At 48.0% G+C, this 18,703-nt stretch overlaps 1 protein-coding gene across 2 annotated transcripts in view; it reads right to left on the bottom strand.

The window, feature by feature from the left end:
• Positions 1 to 18,703, bottom strand: part of HDAC7 (histone deacetylase 7) — a 314,882-nt gene that overhangs the window by 188,674 nt on the left and 107,505 nt on the right. Inside the window, exon 2 of one of the 2 annotated variants that reach the window (XM_060252700.1) lies at positions 4,561 to 4,635. The exons of the other annotated variant lie outside the window; for it this stretch is intronic. Within the exon in view, the coding sequence (XP_060108683.1) occupies positions 4,561 to 4,635 (75 nt within the window). The remainder of the gene's footprint in view (positions 1 to 4,560; positions 4,636 to 18,703) is intronic. 2 annotated transcript variants of the gene reach the window in all.

Below are 18,703 nucleotides of genomic sequence, written 5' to 3'. Positions count from 1 at the left end.
ATGGGAAGGAAATCAAACCACCCCTCTCCCCAACAATTTGCTTCTATCATGCATCCAGTACAATGATCAACCAGAAGCCCTCGAGTGCACCCGTCGTCACCGAGAGGTCCTCAGCGCGTTCTGAGAACTCTTGATCGAGCCCTCTTAGCAAAATCAAACAGACCCTGCCTTAGAAATCCATGACAACCCAACAAAACGTCCCTTTTCTCTCCTGGATGTGTTTGAGCTGCCTGCCAAAGGCCAAAACGTATTGACTTAGCTTCCGCACCAAGCAATTAAAAGTCAAGTACCTGGGCAACCCAAACACACACTCGCACTCGTGCTTGTAAAGGTTGCAATGACAGCGTCGCACTAGATTGGTCTACGATCCCTCTGCATGCCGCAGAAAGGCTACCATTTGAAATACAACAGCAACTGCAAAGTAACTGTCCTTCTGATTTATTTTCCCTACTGAGCACAGCGGTTCACATCCCAGGTACAGGACAGAACTGCTGAAATTTTAAAAATGGGCAACGGACAGCACAAGACGCTACACAGCTCCAAATTGCTGTGGAGCACAGCTTCCTGTGTTAACGAGCAGGCGTTCAGGCACACAGCTTAGAGGGAAAACTGCCCCAAAGACAAGCAGAGGACCCGACAACTTCAATGCAGCCTGAATAATCTCATAGTTGAAAACTTCGCCCCCCCCCCACCTTTACAGTCACATTAGAATAACATGTTCTCATCTTTCATGACGATTCTAACTAGCACACGTGAAGAATCTTAAATCCAAATCCACAATCATATGCAGGGCCAGTCCCAGACTGTCCGGCGCCCCAGGCAAGGCTAACTTCTGGCGCCCCCCCACACACTGATGACATCATTGAGTCACATGGGGGGGGTGCCCCCAGAAGGTCAGGGCCAGATCGGACATAAATGAGACCCTGTCGGGCCAGGCCATATGTGTTATAAAATATAACACAGGTAGTAAAGATATAAACTTTATAAAGGACACAAACACAATTAAATTTTTAAAAACTTGAAAAAAATATGATTAAAAGATTAGCACTCTCGCAATATTTTGTTTATTTAACAGTCTCTTACACCTGTTGCTCTGAATTATTGCATCAAAATCTGGAGACAATGTCTGTGCTATAGAAATCTTGAGTATGCCGTCCAGACTTGCTTGCGGGCCACATGTTTGACACCCCTGACCTAGGCAACTGCCTAGTAGCAGAGCCAGTCCTGATCCTATGCTGATTACTCTTCTGCACTATTATCAGCAGTCACCTCAAACCACGAGGAAAGGGGGATATAAAGGTTTTACCAAATAAATAGATTGATCAATAAATGCAATGTATCAGGCTCTGAACCGGATGGTCCCGGCTAGCCCAGACCTTGGAAGCTAAGAAGGGTCAGCCCTAGCTAGAACCAAGGAAGTCCAGGGTCACTACACAGGGGCAGGCAATGGCAAATCACCTCTTTTGCCTTGAACACCCTATGGGTAAGTCAGCTGTGACCTGGCCTCACTTCCCACCATCACCTGCATTGGACAGGACTGTTAACAAGAGCCCCGTGGTGCAGAGTGTTAAAGCTGCAGTACTGCAGTCCTAAGCTCTGCTCATGACCTGAGTTCGATCCCCAGTGGAAGCTGGGTTTTCAGGTAGCCGGCTCGAGGTTGACTCAGCTGTCCATTCTTCTGAGGTCGGTAAAATGAGTACCCAGTTTGCTGGGGGGGAAAGCATAGATGTCTGGGGAAGGCAATGGCAAACCACCCCGTAAAAAGTCTGCTGTGAAAACGTTGTGAAAGCAACATCACCCCAGAATCGGAAACGACTGGTGCTTGCACAGGGGACCTTTCTTTTCCTTTACAGAGCTGCGTCTTCTTACTAAAGTCAGTGGGCTTAGTGCGGAGTAACTCTGTTTAAGACAGCACTGGAAATGTTAAATCCCTTGAGGAAGCTGGAAACGGCTTGAAAGCTATTAACAATGCAATCTTGTTTGCTCAAAAGAGGGGGGAAAGTACGTTTTATTCAAATGGGGGCCTATTCCTATTTTTTTACAGGATCTTAGCTTTTAGTCCCATGCCCCGCTGAGCAGTTCTCACTCCATTAACCCGTAGATTCCGGTGAGCAGCCCCATTGGTTTGAAGCAGGGGTGGCCGAACTGTGGCTCTTTCACACGCATTGTGTGGCTCTTGAAGCCCCCACTATCCTGTCAGCTGGCTCGAAGAAGGTATTGATCTCTTTAAATCATTTCTCCAAGCCAAGCCAGCTAGTGGCTTATAGAATACTTTCAAAGTTAACGTTGCCTTCTTTCCACCTCTCCTGCCTTCCCTCTCTTGTATTAATTTCCTTCTATCCTTCCTGTCTTGTGGCTCTCAAACTTCTGATGTTCCCGTCTTGCGGCTCTCAAACATCTGATATTTATTCTGTGTGGCTCTTACATTAAGCAAGTTTGGCCACCTCAAGCAACAGAACCAAGTTGGAGCCCCAGTGGCACCTTTAAGACCCACAAAGTTTAATCCACAGTATAAGCTTTCATGTGTCCGAAGAAGTGTTCCATTAACCCATGACAAGGGTTATATGCCTTTTCCCAGAGATTGGCCTGAGGGATCAGAGGAACACACAGTGCATCTGCCCCAGGGATCGCACACACTCTGTTCCCACCTGGGGCAGAAGCCAAACTCAACCGTGGCTTGCCAAAGAAAGCAGGAGCCTTGGTTTGAAGGTGGCACAGAGCATTCTCTCTCCTGGTGCCTCGGACCTTTGCCAGGTCCAAAAGACCCTGCCCTTTGCCAACTGCTAGCCGAGGCTCTCTGGCACATAAGCTTTGATCCTTCAAGTTGTAACCTGCTACAAAGGTACAGCAGGAACATAGAAAAGACAGAGCATGACTAAAAGGGAAAGAACAGGGTCAAACTTCAGGCTCCAGTAAGGTCCAAAAGCACAGCTGCTCTTAAGCCCCTGTTCTTCATTCACTTCAAAGTGTGTCCCCATTGAAACCCTGGAAAAATAATAAGCATAACCTAGATCTCCCCATGCCAACAGAAACAGTCCCAGCTAGATCACAGCAGCTCTAAATCACAACATAACCCAGAGGCACAGGTCTTATAGGTCAAGTGGCTGAGGAGAGGGTGGAGTGAGACAAAGACTGGGCCCAGACAGCTCAAGCAAACAAGCCAAGTCACATTTCACAGAACAGAGCACAGTAAACAAAACAAAACCCCAGGATCTCTCTGTAGGAGTTAGGGAGCAGCGTCTAGATCCAAAGATGTAAAGAGTCCTGCAGCACCTTTAAGACTAACAGATTTTATTGTAGCATAAGCTTTTGAGAAACACAGCTCTCTTCACCAGCTGTAGAGAGTTCTGTTTCTCGAAAGCTTACGCTACAGTAAAATTTGTTCATCTTAAAGGTGCTACAGGACTTTTGATCATTCTGCAGCAGCACCAGACTAACACGGCTAACTCCTCTGGATCTACAGCAGGGATGCACAAACTGTGGCTCAGGAGCCACATGTGGCTCTTTCACACACATTGTATGGCTCTTGAAGCCTCTGCTGCCTCATCAGCGAGCTTGAAGAAGGTATTTGTCTCTCGAAATCATTTGCAGCTGGCTTGAAGAATGCATTTTAAGTTGCTTTCTTTCCCCCTCTCCTTCCCTCCTCCATATATTTCTTTCCTTCCTGTCTTGCGACTCTCGAACATCTGATGTTCATACCTGGTGTCTCTCAAACATCTGACTGTTATTCTCATGTGACTCTTACATGAACCAAGTTTGGTACTCTCTGATCTAGAGGCAAAAAACCCTTCCTTCCTAGAGAGCCCGGCCAAGAGCAAAGCAAGAAGGCGGATACGGCCTGACGGAACAAGAACACTTCCGCACTAGACTTTTAATCCTGGTTCAGCCATGTCCCCAAACTGATTTTCTACACTAGAATCTCAGAATTATTGAACTCATAGAGTTGGTTTCTATGATTCCACGATTCAAACGTAGACTGTCAGTTTGGGGACAGGGGCTGAACCCGGATAAAAGGTCTAGTGCGGGGCCTCTAGAGAAAACACTCACAGCCATCCCCGCATGGAGCTCGCCTCAGCTCACGGGGTGGGGGGGGGCTCCCTTCTTTTCCTGCATTTTACAGGGGGTTGGACTAGATGACCTTGGAGGTCCCCTCCAACTTTATGATTCTATGATTCTTCCTCGGCGTTCAATACGCAAACGCATCGCGGCAAAGCCGAACCACTAAGCGGGGGCTAAGCTTTCCAGCCCCACCCCCTCCCTCCCCACACACAAACACACACACAACCCCCGCTTGTCCTCCGCAGCCTTTCCGCGCCCAGCACGAGCAAAGGGACGCCCGCACGCCGCTGGCCTCCTTTCTCTCGCCCTGGGTCGCCCAGGCCGAGTCACGCGGCGAGGACGCTGCAAAAGGCCTCGCCTTCGTCCCTCTTTCCCTTCCGACGCCGCCTCGACCGACCGACCGACCACCCCTGGCCAGCGCGGCGACGGGGCTCCTTTGCCAGGGCGCAGCAGCCTCTCCTCCGTCTCCCTCCTTCCCTCGCGCCGCCGCGGCTCTCTTACCTCGGCTGGAGGCGCCGCTCTCGCCGGCCGGGCTCACGCCCTTCTCCTCCTCTGCCGCTCGCCCTGTAATCCCATCTGCGGAGGAGAAAAGAGAATCGGAGTCGGGAGGAGCGCCGCCGCCGCCGCTGCTGCTGCTGGTGCCCAGCGCGGGGTGCAGCCCTGGCATGGATGAGCCCTGCCCGGCTGCCTCCACCGGGGCAGGGGCGCGCAACGGAGAGGCGCCTGGGGTGCGCTCACGGCCGGCTGGCGGGCAGCGTTGCGCTCTCGACGCCGCCTCCGCCCGAGGCCATGAGGTCGCGGGGGAGAAAGGAGAGGCTTCAGCGGCCGGCGGCCGAGCCTGCCCGCTCCATCAGTGGTGAGAAGAAGCCGCTGCAGCCGCCTTTTTCTCTCTTTTTTTTTTGCAGGCGGATCCACCTGCGCCCTGCGAGAGCGCACACACCCCCTCGGCGGGCCGCCGCTCCTGGGCCCCCGGGAGACAGGGGAGGAGTTCGGCCGGCGAGGAGGAAACAACAGCGGGAAGGAAAGGCAGGCGGCGAAAGGGAGGACTAGGCAGGGAGCGCAAAGAAAGGCGCCCGCCCGGAGAAGGAAGAGAGCGGGGGGAAGAGTTGCATTGTTTGGCAGAGGCGCTCGCCATTGGCCCAGCCGCTAGCCAATCGCGAGGCCGCCCCGGAAAGTTGGCTGCTCGAAGTGCTCCATCTGCTGCCTTGCGAGCGCTGGGCCGGGAAAGAAAGCCGCGGGAGGGGAGCGGTCGCTCCAGAGCAGCGGGTCCCGAACTTAGCGATCTACAAACTGTCAGCGCCGTGGGAGCGGAGGCCCGCGGTGTTAGGAGGATGGCGCTCCGCGGAGAAGGGCGCTGCGAGGCTGCAGTTATCGGCTGCGATCCCACATGCTGAATAATTCACTTTAAAGGGTGCTTTTACACATGCTAAATAATGCGCTTTCAGTGCACTTTCCAACTGTATTTTGCCATTTCACAGAGTAAAATCCAGTTGCAAAGTGCTTTGAAAGTGGATCGAAAGTGCATTATTCAGCAAGTGTGAAAGCACCCTTTCAGTGCCTTTTGCAACTGGATTTTACTGTGTGAAACGGCACAATCCCGTTTGAAAGCGGATTGAAGCTGCATTATTTAGCATGGGTACATTCACACTACACTAAATAATGTGTTTTGCAACTAGCTTTTTAGCAGAAAGAAACACATTATTTAGTGTGAATGCACCCTATTAATGTCCTTTCCAGATGGATTTTGCCAGTTCACACTCACTAAATAAGGTGCTTTCAATCCACTTTCGGTGCGCTTTCCAACTGGATTCTGACAGTTCACACCGTAAAATCCAGTTGCGAAGTGCACTTAAAGTGCATTACTTATTGTGTGTGACCACAGCCATGGTAAAATCCAATTGGAAAGTGCATTGAAAGTGTATTGAAAGTGCATTAGTGTGTGGCATCACAGCTTTAGGTAGATTGTTCCAGGCAGAAAGCCCCACTCGTCTACTGTAGCAAAGCAACAATGGGAATCCACAGCAGCTAGGGGTTGCCAGGTCGGGGAAGATAGATTTCTGGAGATTTGGGGGTAGAGCCTTGGGAATAGGGTTGCCTGCTCTGGGGCTGGGAATACCTGGAGATCTGAGTGGGGGGAAGGCTTGGGATGTGAGTTGGAAAATTCCTGGAGATCTGGGAGTGGTTCCTGGGGAGGGTGAAGTTTGGGATGGGGAGGAACCCCAGTGGGGTACAATGTCATACAATCCACCCTCCAAAGCCACCGTTTTCTGCAGGGAAACTGATTTCCCTGGTTTTATGTTTTATTAACTTACTGTTTTAAACTGCTGCTAATTGATGTTTTAAAGCCAAACTTATGTTAGATTTTATATGCTGTAAGCTGCCCTGAGCCACTCCGGTGGGAAGGGCGGGATACAAATCGAAATATAAATAAATAAAAATAAAATAAATAAAAATTTCTGCTCAATTGTGATTCTATTAGAGCTGAGTCTCATAGCACCTTAGAGATCCAAAAATTTCCAGGTAGAAGATTTCCAGAGTCAAAGCTTCCTTCATTAGACCACAGTAAAGCAGAAGTGGAGCTTTAACTCCAGGGCCCACCTGGAAGTTAGCAGCACTACTTGGGAGGGAGGGGATTGGAGAGGGGACCTCATTGAAGCAGGGCTGGATTAACAATTAGGCCAAGTAGGCAGTGGCCTATGGGCCCCCACACCTTCGGGGCCCCAGGCTGGCTCCCCACCCCACCCAGGTTTCCCCCCTGCTTGCAGCCCTCCCAGCCAGCAACTGAGCTGCTCTTTGCACAACTTGCCTGGTATGGCTGCTGCTGGTGTTGTCACCAGGTTTGCCTCTCTCTGCCTCTCCCTTGCAGTTTAGTCAAGGGGGCTTTTAAGTAGGTTCCTGCAGGCTGCAGCGAGGGCCATGGGTGGCGGGGCAGGTGCTCAGACTCTGATATAATCTGCGAGGGGGCCTGCAAGATTTTGACTCCCTCGGGGCCTTTACAGGGTTTAGTCTGGCACTGCATTGAAGTCTAACACCAAAGGGTCCACCCTTCAAACCAGCCCTGTGCTCCAGAGGAACAGATCTCTTTCATCTAGAGATCAGATGTCATTCTGGGAGATGTCCAGGAGCTGCCTGGAGGTTGGCATTGGCAACCCTAGGTAACATTTACTCCAGCATAGATGTTTGTGTGTCAGAACTATGCAGGGCAACTCTATCAAAATTACTAAAATGTTACGCCCAATCCAAAGTGAACGGGGTGGGGATATAGACCATTCACCAAGTGCTGCCAAATTAGTTAACATTTGTAGTGAGGAGTCCCAGGCTGTGATCACACACACTAAATAAGGCACTTTCAATCCACTTTTGATGCACTACAACTGGATTTCACTGTGTGAACTGGCAAAATACAGTTGGAAAGTGCACTGAAAGTGGATTGAAAGTGCATTATTTAGTGTGTGTGATTGCAGACCCAGTTGAAAGAAATGGAAATGAATGATCTGGGATAACTCTGCATAGGATTGCGATGTATACAGTTTCAGGGCAGGGGCAGATAGCCTGTTGCAGCAAAAATCCTGTGGTACCTTCAGCTTTATCCTAGCAAAGAAACTTTCATGCACTAAGAAATTTGGCATCTTCCCCACTCCTGTTATTGAACATGGATTTGGGATCTCTTCCTTTAAGTGATGACTGTCTTAGCAAAACCTTGGCCTTCCCACCCATGCAAGGTATTAAGTAGCTAAGCAACTGTCTCTTTGCTTTTCTTGTTTAAATTTGGGTTTGACATCATTACATTTCCTGCATTTCATGGCCCTTTGCCCCTGCTGAATGTGGGTGTGTGTTTAAATACCTCTTGTGCTAGAAAAAGAGGGCTATAAACTTTCAAGGGCCATACTTCCTAGGGTTGCCAGTCTCCAGGTGGGGCCTGGAGATCTCCTGCTTTTACAACTGATCTCCAGCTGGCAGAGATTGGCTCCCCTGGAGAAAACGGCTGCTTTGAAGGGTGATCTCTATGGCATTGTACCATGCTGAGGTCCCTCCCCTCCTCAGACCCCGCCCTCTCCTGGATCCACCCCCAAAGCCTCCAGGTATTTTCCAACATACACCTGGCAACCCTACAGACTACCCATCTATGAATTAAAAGAAGGCAATTTCAGCCTTAATTTCTAAAGAGGATCTATGTTAATAGTGCCATCCTAAATAAACTTAAAAAGGTAAAAGGTAGTCCCCTGTGCGAACACCAGTCGTTTCCGACTCTGGGATGACGTCGCATCAGGACATTTTCACAGCAGACTTTTTTACAGGGTGGTTTGCCATTGCCTTCCCTAGTCATCTACACTTTCCCCCCAGCAAGCTGGGTACTCATTTTACTGACCTCGGAAGGATGGAAGGCTGAGTCAACCTCGAGCCAGCTACCTGAACCCAGGTTCTGCCGGGATTGAACTCAGGTCATGAGCAGAGAGCTTGGATTGCAATACTTCAGCTTTACCACTCTGCACCACGGGGCTCTTAAACAAACTTACAACCTTCTAAATACATGGAAGTCCATAGGCTCAGAAGGTGTAACTGTCTAGGACTTGTTAGTGTGTTGCTGCAGAAACAAAGAGGCATTTTACAGCACCTTAAAGTCTAACCAGACTTTATTTCAACATAAGTTTATTTCAACATAAGTACATATATCCTTAAAGGCCTAGATTGGGGTGGCCAAACTTGCTTAATGCAAGAGCCACACAGAATAAATGTCAGATGTTTGAGAGCCGTAAGACGTTAATGTCAGATGTCTGAGGGGGGAAGGAAGGAAGTTTAAGTGCATTCTCCAAGCTGCCAGCTGGCTTGGCTTGGAGAAGTGATTTAAAGAGAGAAATGTCTTCTCCAAGCTGGCCAATGTGGTGGTGGGAGCTTTGAGAGCCACACAATATGTGTGAAAGAGCCACATGTGGCTCCTGAGCCGCAGTTTGGCCACCCCTGGCCTAGATAAAAACCCATAGGGCGTCAGAATTCTTTCCTCTTTCTTTCAGTCCATTTCTTGGCCTCATGGTTGCAGACGGACACATGTCAAGCTGAAGACTGCAAAGGTGGTGCAAAGCGACAGTAGTTCCAGATGGCACCTTTTGCCCCAGCCCCACCCAACACTTGCTGTGTTACATGCCACGCCTTTGGCATCAAGCCCTGCCCATTGTTGCGAGAACCATCATTAACACAGTCATAACTCCCTTCAGGCAGGCTCCCAAAGCTACAACCTCCTTCCACCCAGGAAGCAGTACCAGGAAAAGTTAAGAACAGCTCCAGATCTTTAAGGGCACCGCTGCTGAAATGCATGAGACCTCACTGCTCAGGTAGACTGCTGTTATTCAGCAGGCTAATCCAAAAAAAAATGCAGACCCATATGGCAGGCAATGCAGACCCATATGGCAGGCTAATCCAAAAAAAATGCAGACCCATATGGCAAATGAAGAGGGAGGTCTGCTTTCTAGGGTTGCCAGCTCCAAGTAGGGTTCCATAGAATTTTCCCCTCCCGAATGACTAGAGCGTCCTGGAAAACCATAGAGTTTTTCCAGATTGCCTAGAGTGGCCATTGCGCAACATTGCCAGAAGCAGTGATATCACTTCCAGGTGGTCATTGCATCATGCGCACTATGCATGCACACAAAAGTCCCCTGCTCCAGAATGCAGGGGACTTGGCAACCCTAGCTCTAAATTTGGAAAATCCCGGAGATCTGGGGGTGCAGCTTAGATGGGTTAGTGGGAGGGGGCTCAGCAGGGTGCAATGCCATAGAGTCCATCCAATAAAACAGCAATTCTTCTCCAAAGGGAACTGATCTCTGTCACCTGGCGATCAGTTGTAATTCCAGAAGAATCAGGGCTTTTTTTGTAGCAGGAACTCTTTTACATATTAGGCTACACATCCCTGATATAGCCAATCCTCCAAGAGTTTACAATAGACCCTGTAAGAAGAGCCCTGTAAGCTCTTGGAGGATTGGCTACATCAGGGGGTGTAGCCTAATATGCAAATAAGTTCCTTCCCACAAAAAAAGCCCTGCACAAGATCTCCAGGCTCCACCTGGAGGCTGACACCCTTAACTGCCCAGCATGAAATGTCTCCTTCCCCACCAGCTGCGTTCAGTGCTGAGTGTAGCCTGTTCCCATGTTGTAGTGAGTGCATGTACAATCCTTGCATAACAGCAGGTCTAGTAGTACCTCAAAGACCAACAAAACGTCCAGGGTTTCAGCTTTCAAAAGTCAAAACTCCCCATAACTCTCAAAAGCTTATATCTTGGAGCAAGGGTCATTTTGCAGAAAAAGAGGTGCCACAGCTCATTAGCACAACTTATTTGCATCACTCATTTGCCTACAACACACACCCCTGACATCGCCGGAAGGTGTACTAAATTATATCAGCTCAGCATCTACCTTCAAATGCTTCTTGAATGATCATTATCATAATGAAACCTTACTCCCATCACACTGTTTAAATTTCTTTCTCCTACGTGGCCACAGTGGCAGGATGAAGATTTCCATCTGTCTGCTTGATATATTTTATTATATACTGCTTGGTTATTTTCTCCTTTTTTGTTGGGGGGGGGGGAGGAAATATTAGAAAGTTTGTCAGATCTTTAGAGTTTAGCAAAATTCTCACAGGGGGTTTGAACAATGGAGCCCAGAAGCAAGGGTCTTTAATGGGGGGGGGGGAGAGAGAGAAAGAAAGAAAGAAAGAAAGAAAGAAAGAAAGAAAGAAAGAAAGAAAGAAAGAAAGAAAGAAAGAAAGAAAGAAAGAAAGAAAGAAAGAAAGAAAGAAAGAAAGATGTAGAGGTTCCAGAGCTCCATTCCTGTGAGCTCTTGCCCAAAATGAGGCCTGCCTTGGAGATCTTGGCTGCTGTTACACACACAAAATACTCCACTTTCAGTCCGCTTCCAATGCACTTTCCAATGGGAATTTGCTCATTCACACAATAAAATCTAGTTGGAAAGTATTCCGAAAGTGGATTGAATGTGGAGTATTTAGTGTATGTGACTTCAGCCCTTGTTGGTCTTTCAGTGCTACTAGACTGGAATCTTTTCCTTTATGTCCCACTACACACCCCAGACTCTATCCCCAAATCTCCAGGAATTTTCCAACACAAAGCTGGCAACTCTAAAGAAAGCAGATCTGCCTACACCATCCCTTGCTTGCATGTGAGTCTACCTTTTCTGAGTGAGCCTCTTGAATAAAAGCAGTCTATCCCAGCAATAAAGTCTTGGACATTTTCCAGCCCGGAGCTGGCAACCCTAAGAAAGCAGGAAGGAATCTTAAGGTGCAGAGCTTTTTTTGGAGCAGGAACTCCTTTGCATATTAGGCCACACACCCCCTGATGTGGCTAATCCTCCAAGAGCTTACAGGGCTCTTCTTACTGACTAGCTTTCTTACCCACCGTGTGCCAGCCATGAGCTAGATCATCTGCCTGTTGCCAAGATGAGCAAAAAGTGCTATAACCACATGATGGTTTAGGCTGCAGGCTTTTGGAAGTGGAAAGAGGGTTTAACTATCCTTTACATAAGCACAACAGGCTTATCCAATAGGTACAGCGTTGCCTGGCACAGAAACAGAAGCGCAAGTTGTAGGTTTTTATCCCCCTCAGTTGTTATTATATAAAAAAAATAAAACAATCATACAATGTATACTTAGGTTTAACTATAAGGTTTCCAAATGCACATTAGGAAATTCCTGGAAGTTTCAGGGTGGAGCCTCAGGAAAGTAAAGTTTGAGGAGGGAAAACCTTAGCCAGGCATAGGGCTTTTTTTTTGTAGCAGGAGCTCCTTTCCATATTAGGCCACACACCCCTGATGTAGCCAATCCTCCTAGAGCTTACAGGGCTCTTAGTACAGGGCCTACTGTAAGCTCCAGGAGGATTGGCTACATCAGGGGGGCATGACCTAATATGCAAAGGAGGTCCTGCAACAATAAAAGCTCTCCCCTCCCCTACCTCCACCCCCAAATCTCCAGTGATTCCCCAACCTGGAGCTGCAGCCCTAAACGGCCTGCCCTTTCTGGACCCCACAAAACCTGCTCCTCATCCCTCAACCCCATTCTCTTCCTTCCCTGACATCATCACATTTACAAAGTGCCATAAAGTGAAGCAGGCACAAGAAGTGAGCTGAAAAAAGTCTTTACGCAAAGGCTGAGTCACCACCTGGCACCCTCTGAGCCGAACTGGCCTGCCTTTTCCACAAGGCGAATCTGAGTCATCACCTGTCATTCCTTTGCAGGCAAAACTGCTTGAATTCAACTCACAATTGGCTGGAAATGGTTGCTTTAGAGGTGGGAGGTGGGGTGGGGAGGCAGTCTTTTCCCAATTCACCTTAGGCCCCTTTCCAGAGAGCCGGCTCGGGTGCTGGCTAAGAGTGTGGGGCTAGGGCAGGGGGTGGCCAAACCGTGGCTCGGGAGCCACATGTGGTTCTTTCACACATATGGTGAAGCTTTTCAAGCCTCCACCACCTCACCAGCTCTTGGAGAAGGCATTTCTCTCTTTAACTTCTCCAAGCTGAGACAGCTGGCAGCTTGGAAAATGAATTTAAAATTGAAGTTGCTTTCTTTCCACCTCTCTTCCCTCTCCCTATCTATCTATCTATCTATCTATCTATCTATCTATCTATCTATCTATCTATCTATCTATCTATCTATCTATCTTCCTTCCTTCCTTCCTTCCTTCCTTCCTTGTGGCTCTCAAATGTCTGACATTTATTCTATTCTCTGTGGCTCTGAGAAATAGTAAATAGTAGCAAATAGTGGTGATCATTTTCAGCCATTTTCAACCTCCAGATAGTGGCTGGTGATCTCCTGGAATTTCAGACGATCTTCAAGCTGCAGAGATCAGTTCCCTTTGAGACAATGGCTGCGATCACAAATGCACTTTCAATCCACTTTCAGTGCACTTTCCAACTGGATTTTGCAAGTTCACACAGTAAAATCCAGTTGGAAAATGCACTGAAAGTGGATTGAAAGTGCATTATTTAGCATGTGTGATCACAATCGATGGTTGCTTTGGAAGGTGGACTCTACAGCATTATGTTCCACTAAGGTGTCCCCATTCCCCAAACCCCACCTTCCCCAACTTCTGCCCACAAAATCCCCAGGAATTTCCCAATCCAGAGATGGAAACCTTAACCCAAGAGTTAAGCATCTGTTATTCAAGAACTGCATGTCTCTACAAGTCCGCGCTGGTGCAAATGGCACTATGCGCGAATGGGCAAGACCAGCAATGTTTCGTTCCACTGCTGTCATTTCCTGCACATGGTCTCCCAGGGGGGACTCAGCAGACCAGCGACACTTCAAGTGGCCACTGTGCTGACGTTTGATACCTCCCGACTCATCAAAACACTAAAGCGAAAGCAACATCAGCAGGGCAGGGAAATAAAATCAGCCCAAGCAGCTCTCGCGTTGCTATTTATATAAGACGGACCAAAGCTGAGGCATTTAGAAAGAAAGAGAGCTTAAGTGGAATTGCAGATGTGGGATTTGGAGCAGAAAACAAAGCAGGTATGTGATCAGCATGAAGAATAAGAAGATAGATGAAGAAGGTATTGGATTTATATCCCACCCTCCACTCTGCATCTCAGAGCGGCTCACAATCTCCTTTACCTTCCTCCCCCACGAGAGACACCCTGTGAGGTGGGCGGGGCTGAGAGGCCTCTCACAGCAGCTGCCCTTTCAAGGACAACCTCTGCCAAAGCTATGGCTGACCCAAGGCCATTCCAGCAGGTGCAAGTGGAGGAGTGGGGAATCAAACCCGGTTCTCCCAGTTAAGAGTCCACACACTTAACCACTACGCCAAACTGGCTCTCTGAAGGATGGGCTCCATAAACGGGAAGAAACTGAGGTGGAGAAGTTTTCAGATGTCGGGAATCAACCAGCCAAGGTGCCTGTGGTGGCACAGAGAGGTAGAGTTTGGTTTCCACTGTGGAAATCTCTGGTCTGAAAGATTGTTTGGGTCAGCTGGAAATCTTAATAATTCTCTTTGCATGAAAAGGAGGGGGGGGACTTCACTCAAGGCCTGACTCCAGGGCAGAGCACCTGCCTTGCATGCAGAAGGTCCAGGGTTATAATAATAATAATAATAACATTTTATTTATATCCCGCCCTCCCCACCGAAGCAGGCTCAGGGCGGCTAACAACATAATCAATCTATGCAATAAGTTATACAACCTATACAATAAGTTATGTTCAGTCCTGAGTATCTCCAGTTGGTGAATTCTGGCGAGCAGAGGGCCGGACTGGCTTTGCAGTCTTTGGAAGACTGAACTAGATGGACCGACAGCCTGATTTCAAATGGCAGCCTTCTATGTCACTTAAGTAAATCTAATCCTACATTTTCTCTGTTCCATTATAGCGGGAGTCCCCATCCTTTTTAAACCTGTGGGCACCTTTTGAATTCTGATACAGAGTGGTGGGTGCAACCACAGATGGCCATGTGGGAGGCAGAGTCTACCATACTTGGGCTGCCAGGTCCAACTCAAAAAATATCTGGGGACTTTGGGGGTGGAGCCCGGAGATTTTCCTATTCCTTAAAATAAACAAATAAATAAAAATATACCACTGCAATTCCCCTGAATGCAGTCTTAATTTCCTCCTCCTCCTCTCTCTCTCTCTCTTTCTCTCTCTCTCTTTCGGCCTTCAATGGTTTCCCCAGCAGCTGCAGTTCCACTAAATGAAAGTGAACACAAACTCACAAAGCAGCCAAAATAAACTCACTTGCAAGCTCACACTTTTGTGGTCTCACGGGGGCAATGATAAATTGCATTATTCACAGGAGTTGCTAAATGTAACAATCTGCTGTATTTCAATCAAGTTCTTCAGAATAACACAGGAAAATGAAAGTAAGGAAGACAGAAGTGTAGGCCTGCTCACCCCTCCCCATGTAGCTTTTGTTTCCTGCTGAGATTTAAAGGCAAACACACATCCCAAAACACAAAGAGTTTGCAAGCTTCTTCTAACTAGATCTAAGCCCAGATCTAAAGGTACATCATGGCTGCTGGGGTGGGGCTTCTCCCTTGCTGGCCAGCTAGCTGTCAGTGGGGTGAGCCTGCAAAACTAGGAGATCTGCTGCCCAGGCCTGGGGGCTGGCACGCCTAATATACACAGAGGAAGCCCAAGTGCAAGAGATAAGAGAAGTGGATTTTAAAAATACACTGTGAAAGGGGAGTCAGCGAGAGAACAAAACCAACATTATAGTGGCAGCTGTCATTGAGATGTTCTTCAAATCTGCACAGTCAACCAGATCTCAAATGGACAATTAGAAGCTCTGCTGGGCCAAACCCCACCCATGTTCTGGTCCCCTTTATTACAAATTTAGAATGGTATACCTAAACGGTATGGCACAGAGCCCAATGTCAGAAGCTAAGCTGGGTTGGTAGTTGGATGGGAGTCTACCAAGGAAGACCCTGCAGGGGAAGACAACAGCAAACCACTTCTGCTTCTCACTTGCCTTGAAAGCCTCTTGCTGGGATCACCCTAAGTCAATTTCAACCTGGTGGCACTTGGGAGACATGGATAAAGGAAAGAGGCATGGTACAGTGGTACAGCCCAATCTCACCAGTTATCGGAAGCTAAGCAGGGTCAGTAGCAATGTTCCCTCTAAGCTGCAGAGTCTTGTGAGCAAAAAAATCTACTTTGTGAGTTACTGGCATTAAATTTGTGAGCTACTGCCCAAGTTGTTGCATTCTGGGCTCATCCTTCCTGAGCAAAGACAAAAATCTGTGAGCTGGAGGCTAAAAATCTGTGAGCTAGCTCACACTACCTCAGCTTAGAGGGAACACTGGTCAGTAAACCACTTCTGTTTTTCACTTGCCTTAAGAACTTCTTGCTGAGGTCACCCTAAGTCAGTTGTGACCTGGTGGCACTTTGGAGAGATGGATAAAGGATGGAGGCATGGTGCAGCCCAGTCTCACCAGTTATCGGAAGCTAAGCAGGATCGGTACTTGGATGGGAGACCACCAAGGACGTCTCTGCAGAGAAATGCAAGGGTAAACCACCTCTACATCTCACTTGCCTTGAAAGCCCATTGCTGGGGTCACATTTAGTCAGTTGTGGCTTGACAGCATCTACATGTGTCTTGCAAGTCTAGTGTTGTTCCTATATATCCTTTGTGAGACAGCTGTTCCCTCCCACCAATACCTCACTTGAGGCGCACATAATGCACTGGATCTCTCCTTGGTAGTTTGCTCTTCTGCCCTTATCTGGCAACAATATGAGAGAAAACTTCTGGCCAGTGGCCCCAAGGCTGTCTGTGATGTCAGTCTCTTTGATCATCGTGTCCTTGTGTTAGAAGAGCATCCCCCCCCCCCCTTTGACAAATGAAGTTGCACAGAAGAGGAAAGGGAGATGATTTAGAGCAGGGGTGGCCAACGGTAGCTCTCCAGATGTTTTTTTGCCTACAACTCCCATCAGCCCCAGCCATTGGCCATGCTGGCTGGGGCTGATGGGAGTTGTAGGCAAAAAAAAATCCGGAGAGCTACTGTTGGCCACCCCTGATTTAGAGCAAGGGTGGCCAAACTTGCTGAATATAAGAGTCAGATAGAATACACGTCAAATGTTTGAGAGCCACAAGATGTGAATGTCAGATGTGGGAGGGAGGGAGGAAAAAAGGAAAACAGATGGGGAAGGAGAAGTGGAAAGAAAGCAACTTTAACTTTAAATGCATTCTCTAAGGCCAGTGGCAGACTTGGCTTGAAAACGTGATTTAAAGAGAAAAATGCTTTTTCCAAGCTGGTTGAGAGGGCAGTGGAGGCTTTGAGAGTCACACAATATGTGTGATGGAGCTGCAGTTTGGCCACCCCTGATTTAGAGTGAAGCTGGAGGATCTTAGCGTACATCTGTGTAAATAAAAAAAAAACGCTAAGAGACACCATAAATTTTAAACAACAAGACAGTGTAATGTAAAGGTCGGAGGTGTTCTGACAAAGCTTGCACATAGAACTTCAAATAGAAAAGAGCATGTAGCAAAAAAAATTAACAGTTCAAAAGCAGTCTTTCCAATCACAAAGGAGTGACAATATTCCAGTATTTAGTTCACGGAACTAAAAGAAGTCCTTCCAAAGACGTTTGTTCTAAATATCAAGACGTTTCATTCGTCTTTCTTCAGTTTGGAGGCTTATTTATCACTGGAACCCAATCTTTATAATACATTCACAGGAGACCAACAAGGTTCAGAACCTGACATATACACCCCTGATTTAGAGGCAGGAACACAGAGTCAAACTACACTAGATTGTGGTAGGGAAGTACACTAGGAAAGTACCAGGAGGCATGATTCCAAGTACCCTGACCCGGATAGCCGAGGCTAGCCTGATCTCAGATCTCAGAAGCTCAGCAGGTTCAGCCTGGGAGGTATATGGATGAGAGACCGCCAAGGAAGTCCAGGGTTGCTACACAGAGACAGGCAACAGCAAAACCATCTCTGAACATCTTTTGCCTTGAAAACCGTATGGAGTTGTTATAAATCCCACCGGGAACCAAGCAGCCGATTGAAAATGATCACCTTCCCTCAGGCTCTGATTGGTTCAGGAAGAGTGGACAAGACAGGCATAAATAGCGCTTGTCTTTTCCTCCCTTCCAGAGCTGTTATGAGCCTAGGAGAGGGGGACTATTTCAGAAGAAGGGTTGGTTTGATCTCCCCATCTGGAGCTGGAAACTCAAGCCTTCTCCCACCTGCTAAGGAAAGCTGTCAAGCCTGACCTAGCCACAGATTTGGTGTGGAAATCCACCGCCTTACGCCGATGAGGCAAGCAACTGTACATAGCAGCAAAACAGAGAGGCGCTGAGGCTGAGACAGTTTCCAGCTTCCCTCTCCCGAATTTTGCAATGTGCAGATCAGTTCTTAAGGTAGTTGTTTCCAAAAGCAGAGGAACTGTACTTAAAACATAAGAACATAAGAGAAGCCATGTTGGATCAGGCCAGTGGCCTATCCAGTCCAACACTCTGTGCCCCACAGTGGCCAAAAAACCCCAAGTACCATTAGGAGGTCCACCAGTGGGGCCAGGACACTAGAAACTATCCCACAGTGCCCCCCCCCCCAAGCACCCAGAATACAGAGCATCACTGCCCCAGACAGAGAGTCCCAACGATAAGCTGTGGCTAATAGCCACTGATGGACCTCTGCTCCATATGCTGACCCAATCCCCGCTTGAAGCTATGCTTGAGCCATCACCACCTCCTGTGGCAGTGAATTCCATGTGTTAATCACCCTTTGAGTAAAGAAGTACTTCCTTTTATCAGCTCTTTTATCACTTCTAACAAACCAGTGCAGTGTTGTGTGTCGTTTAATTAAATGATAGTTTACCATGGATCCAGCACAGGCCTGACCGTCTTCCCTGGGTGACTGTGTGGATAACATGGAGGTGCTGAGCTCCTGGGGCAATCAAAATGTAATAAACATTGTGTGCGGTTCTCTGGCTACTCATTTGCACTTCTCTTTTCCTAAGAAAGAACGGCACAGCCATAAGCAAAGAAGCTCATTGGCCAAGAGCAAGTTTTCTTTTTCTTCTGCAATATCCTCTCTAACTGGAAGACAGACCTGCGTGAGCTGGCTGATGAGAACACATCATGCTCCTTAGAGAAGACAACGGTTCAGCTTGCTCGAGCCCCACCCATCTAGCCGGACAGCCCTGTTGCTCTTCC

This window comes from Heteronotia binoei, chromosome 13 (assembly GCF_032191835.1).
Source record: "Heteronotia binoei isolate CCM8104 ecotype False Entrance Well chromosome 13, APGP_CSIRO_Hbin_v1, whole genome shotgun sequence".
In the NCBI taxonomy this organism is placed as follows: Eukaryota; Metazoa; Chordata; class Lepidosauria; order Squamata; family Gekkonidae; genus Heteronotia; species Heteronotia binoei.
Note: the sequence above shows the minus strand (reverse complement) of the source record. Positions and strands in the feature narration are given on the sequence as shown.